The sequence below is a fragment of the Raphanus sativus genome, unplaced genomic scaffold (assembly GCF_000801105.2).
Source record: "Raphanus sativus cultivar WK10039 unplaced genomic scaffold, ASM80110v3 Scaffold4746, whole genome shotgun sequence".
Taxonomy (NCBI): domain Eukaryota; kingdom Viridiplantae; phylum Streptophyta; class Magnoliopsida; order Brassicales; family Brassicaceae; genus Raphanus; species Raphanus sativus.
The window spans coordinates 1-6043 of record NW_026620048.1 but is presented as its reverse complement, the minus strand read 5'-3'; the positions used below and the strand labels follow the sequence as shown (position 1 = coordinate 6043).

General features: G+C 32.5%; 1 protein-coding gene across 1 annotated transcript; it reads left to right on the top strand.

The window, feature by feature from the left end:
- Positions 1–1648: 1648 nt before the first annotated feature.
- LOC130507544 (protein NRT1/ PTR FAMILY 5.1-like) lies at positions 1649–3717 on the top strand (the record flags this gene model as incomplete). The annotated part of the gene is given in 2 exon segments (XM_057002246.1): positions 1649–1998; positions 2714–3717. Coding segments are annotated over 2 exon segments (1224 nt in total), but the record flags the coding sequence as incomplete, so codon positions are not given.
- Between the last annotated feature and the right edge of the window lie 2326 nt (positions 3718–6043).

The window sequence follows — 6043 nt, the reverse complement described above, 5'->3', positions numbered from 1 at the left end:
ATTAAAATAGATATATATCTTAAATATGAATACTTACTAAATGATACTTCTATTCCTGTGGTTTAATGATCATTTAGGTCTTGTTATAAAAAATTAAATCACATCAAAAAAATATTCAATGTAAGATTTTTGGCAGTTTGATTAATTTATATTTATTTTAAAATTCAAATATAACATATACATAAAATAATAATTTTTATTACATAGTTAATGTGACTGTCTAATTTATTCTACTTAAACAAAAATGATAGAGGATAAATAAATTATTATCAAAAAAGTTTATTCAAAATTATTAATTTTCATGTTAATTTGAGTAGCATTAGGTAATTCCATAGTTTTTATTTAAAGAAATAAAAAAGCATATGTTTTATACAGTAATAATTATTATGAATAATTTAGTGAAAAGTATAGTATATAATAGATAGACTAACCTACTTTTTAAAGATTCTAAAAATTATTGTAGTGATAGCACATGGAATAACTAAAAATATGTAATGTTTCTCAAATAATATATAAGGGATTTTGTTTTGAATTAAACAAAAGGAAAGTTTGTTTTCATATAGCAAATGGTTTCTTACAACATCTTGACGGCTGTTGGCAGCACTAATGTGACTTTTAAATTAAATCTGTTGTTATAAAGAAATTTTCATATTTTGTGAGTTACTACAAAACTAGAATACTTTTCCTATCACTTTTTTTTTGGTGTAAACTTTTTTTTTTGTGTAAACTTTTCTTATTACTTGGTATTTATATACAGATTTTAAATAACCACAGGCTTGAGGTGGAACACGTTTCTCTGCGTCTAAAATGTAAACGACGTGTCATAATTTAAGCAACTAGTTGATGAAAGCTAACTCCGTTTTATTTTATTTTGAGTTTTGGTTTATGTTGATCGTTCAGACATTGGTACGTACGTTTCATCAGTTGTCTTCCCCACATCTTCAAGAAGACGCACGATTTCCACTATACTTCAGTTTTATTGGTTTAGCAATGAACACATATCTTATCCGCATCCATAGAAAATTAAAAGGAAGACTTATCAAACCCAATCAAGAAATGACTTTTGCTAGATCATCTTCTTATATATATATATAAAGGAAAAAGAAAACTCAATAACCAGTCAAAATCCAAGTCAAATGATTTGATTTGTTGTCTATTAAGACATGACTCCTGAAGTGCCTTCGACCTTTTATCTGCACGTACTTGCTAGGATTTCAAACGCCAAGTGTATTAAAATGCATTATTTTATTTTCCTCAATTTTATCAAAAAAAAAAAATTTTGGTCAAATTTTTTTATCAAATATTTACATTAACAATTTACAAGGAATTCGGATTCAACATCGCAGATGATTGCTTACAAAAGAAAAAAACATGAACACACACAAAATTATAACACAAATGTCTAGAGGTTATGAGATCTGAATTATGTTTTTGTTTGTAGGGGATGATTCTCTTAACAATGGCGGTAACGGTAAAATCCTTAAGACCGACATGCGCAAACGGGGTATGCAACAAAGCATCCTCTTTACAAATAGCATTTTTCTACATGTCTCTCTATACCATTGCCATTGGAGCTGGTGGAACAAAACCGAACATTTCCACGTTTGGAGCGGACCAATTCGACAATTACAGCCTTATAGAGAAAAAGCAAAAGGTTTCATTCTTCAATTGGTGGATGTTCAGCTCTTTCTTGGGTGCATTATTCGCGACATTAGGGCTTGTCTACATCCAAGAGAATGTTGGGTGGGGTTTAGGTTATGGTATCCCTACAGTAGGACTCTTGGTTTCTCTCCTTGTGTTCTATATCGGCACACCATTTTATAGACATAAGGTCATCAAATCAGACAATTTGGCCAAAGATTTGGTTAGAGTCCCTATCATGGCATTCAAAAACCGAAAGCTTAATTGTCCTAGTGACGTTTTGGAGCTTCATGAGCTTGACTCACATTATTACAAAAGCACTGGGAAACATCAAGTTCATCACACTCCCATATTCAGGTCAGTGTTGCTTACCATCTCATCAATATGAATTAATATTTTACTTTCATATTTAAATCTACTCCCTCAAATTATGTTTCTAGATAAACTGGATATTTTTATTTTTTGACATTTTCATTAAACAAGATGAAAAAGGTAAAAGTGGATGGTTGTAGTTTGATCCTTGACCATTGACAAGAGTCATAAACTCCCAATAGGAACCACTCGAAGAATCTACCCAAATTAATGGTGCTCTTGTCTCTAGTGGGTAATGACGTGGAACATATGCAATGTTGATTATATCATGGTACCCTTGACTCTTGCTTAGAATATTTTATTGGATGGTAAGCAGTTTTACAAAAAAAAATATTTTATTGGATGGTCCTCAAATCCCACCTTCTCCACGTTAATGATTTCTCCAATATCGTCCCATTTAATGTCTTGGCAGCACAGCATCATTGCAAAGATAACTTAGTATAGAAAACTTAAGATAACTTAAGAATATTTTTATGTTAGTAGCTTTACTTGTTGGCATATGTATATATATGTGAAGTATTAATGGCTAAAATAAGTCTATTACATTAGTACAAACTTCTATATCTAAAATGTTCACCTTTTAATCAAAGCTTTTTTTTGATCAAAAATCGAAGCTTATTTCTAGGCATATTTCCTAGAAAAATCTTGGAGTAGACAAGACACAAAGTAATTTTAAATGATTTGGCTTTTGCTATCACAGGTTCTTGGATAAAGCGGCCATTAAGACATGTTCGGGAGAGTTACCTTGTACGGTGACAAAAGTGGAAGTGGCAAAGCGTGTGTTAGGGCTTACCTTAATATGGCTTGTCACTTTAATCCCAAGCACCTTATGGGCACAAGTGAACACTCTCTTCGTCAAACAAGGAACCACCCTGGACAGAAAACTCGGATCCCACTTCCAAATCCCTGCGGCTTCGCTGGGAAGTTTTGTTACACTCTCAATGCTTCTTTCAGTGCCAATGTATGACCAATACTTTGTTCCCTTCATGCGCAAGAAAACCGGAAATCCCAGGGGGATCACTATACTCCAAAGGCTAGGGATAGGGTTTGTGATCCAAATTGTTGCAATCGCGGTTGCTTCAGCGGTCGAGGTCAAGAGGATGCGAGTGATAAAGGAATTTCACATAGCTAGCCCGAAAAATGTTGTGCCTATGAGCATTTTCTGGTTGCTCCCTCAGTACTCACTTCTAGGCATTGGGGATGTGTTCAACGCGATTGGTTTGCTTGAGTTTTTCTACGACCAGTCACCTGAGGAGATGCAGAGCCTTGGAACGACGTTTTTTACGAGTGGGATCGGTCTTGGGAACTTCTTGAATAGCTTCTTGGTGACAATGGTTGATAAGATCACGAGTAAAGGAGGAGGGAAGAGTTGGATTGGGGATAATTTGAATGATTCAAGGCTAGATTACTATTATGGGTTTCTATTGGCGATTTCGATTGTCAACATGGGTTTGTTCTTGTGGACAGCTAGCAAGTATGTTTACAAGAGTGATGAGATCAAAGAGTTTAGTGGAGGATGCGTTGAAATGGAGGCCAAAGCCTTAGACACATCACCTCTTACTATCCAACTATAATATGTGATACATGTATATATGGTTTTCAAGAAAATTTGCAAGTTGTGGTATTCTGATAACATGATATGACGAATAAAACTTTAGTGTTTATTCTAATCAATCAATTAAAATTGGAAGAATGAAGCAATTACTCAAGTTCTATATATGGTGGGTTTGTTCTGCTTGTTGAACACAAATCGATTCCCATTGATTACATTGAAGAATGCACATGATCCTGGTTTGAGAAAAAGCTGGTTAATTGCTTAAAAACAAACGAGCATGAGAGCATCTGCCTTAAGATTCAACCAACGAGAAAAACTATTGAACAAGCTACCTTTGAAACTCTTATCTACTAAATATGGTTAGACTTAATCAAGTTTCCATATCATTATTAAAATGCACACGTTTGAATAGTGTATTGCCTTAGGACAAGGGATAATCAAGTGTCATTGTATGAAGCAACCGTGACATTGGAACAACCCATACCATCAGACTACTTATAAGACCACCTCCATCGGTGAGGATGCATAATATCTTCTTTTATGCATTTAATATTGTTATCTCTGACATATTTTAGTTTTAATGTTTTACTAGTTGGCCGGCCCGCACCCTGTGCGGGCATTGTACAGATTCAAATTATACGGGTAGAGCTGTGTCTGCGGATCGACCCACCCCGTCCGTCCCGCCAACCCGCGGGTCACCTAGTTTTTTTACTCATAATTTCGATCTGCATGACCCGCAATGAAATATTCAAAATACCTGCACCCGTCCCGCCCAAATTTGCAGGTAATTCGCGGGTCCCGCGGGTTAAACACTAAATCTCTCTATCTCTCTCTCTACCTCTCATCGTAAATCTTTTTTTTTGAAAAATATAAAAATATAAACATTCTTTTAATTCACCGATTATTTTTTTAACTACCACAATTTTGATTTATATAGGAATGTTTCCTAGTTTAATATTTTATCATGAATTTTTCTTGGGTGAATTACCAACTAATCATAGTTTGCTAAATAATGTACAACATTTTTTAAAGATAATAAATAAAATAATAATAATTTGTGTTAAGTTTTTAAAATAAATGAAAATATTATTAGCTGCCATTATACCCTAAACCCTTAGACAAATCTTAAACCCTTGGGTAAAAATTCAAACACTAAACTCTAAAATCTTGGATATACCCTAAACCCTTGGATAAATCCTAAACACTAAACTGTAAACCCTTGGGTATATCCAAAACACTAAATCTCTCTCTCTCTCTCTCTCTCTCTCTCTCTCTCTCTCTCTCTCTCTCTCAAATTTGTGTTACTTTCCTATTTGTAATTTGTTAATTTTTTTATTAATAACTTACCTTATTTTCATTGTGTATTATTTACGCAACTTGGTATCATATTTATTACTTTGTTTAAATAATTTACCTTTAGTTAATTTGGTTTTAAATTTTTAATAACTTACCTTATATTAAATACGGATTGCTTTGGCAAGTTGATATCATATTTACTGCAGATCAATTTATGATAATATAATAGGTATCTTAATGTTCTAAGATCACCTTTCCTAGAAATCAAACAGATAAATGTTGTAATAACATGTCAAACAGATGAATATTGTAATTCTTGGGTGAATTACCAACTAATCATAGTTTGCTAATTAATGTACATCTTCTTTTAAAGATAATAAATAAAATACTAATAATTTGTGTTAAGTTATTAAAATAAATGAAAAATATTAGTAGCTGCGAAAAGAAGAATTTTTTTTAACAATTTTAAAATCGTCACAAAAAAGTAAATCATAAACAATAAACACTATACCCTAAACCCTTGGACAAAGCTTAAACCCTTGGGTAAAAAACCAAAAACACTAAACCCTAAATTTTTGGATATACCCTAAACCCTTGGATAAATCCTAAACACTAAACTGTAAATCATTGGGTATACCCAAAACACTAAATCTCCCTCTCTTTCTCTCCCCCTCATCGTAAACCTTTTTTTTTGAAAAATACAAAAATGTAAACATTCTTTTTACAGTAATTTGAATCCCAAGAGTATTTACTTCACGATTTTAAATGTAATTTACTATGTTTATAAATTGTTAATTTTTTATTAATAACTTACCTTATTTTCAATGTGGATTATTTGCGCAACTTGGTATCATATTTATTACTGTGTTTAAATATGATTGCACAACAAGTTAGTATCAAATAATATATTCATACAATTTATTAATGGAATTGTGTTGAATGATATATTTCGTTGGGAACTCCACCAACGAAATATTAGTCATAAGGGTCTCTATCTTGTTCAGGAGACCGAAATTTCCAAGATAGATATCATGCAAAGCATCTATACGAATATTAGTCTTCTTGTGCAAGTTAGATTTATTCAAAATAAGACAACAAGATTAAAAACGACTTTGAAAATTTAGAAAGATTTAAAAGTCGAATTAATGTGATACCCCATTGTGCAAGAATAACAGATTC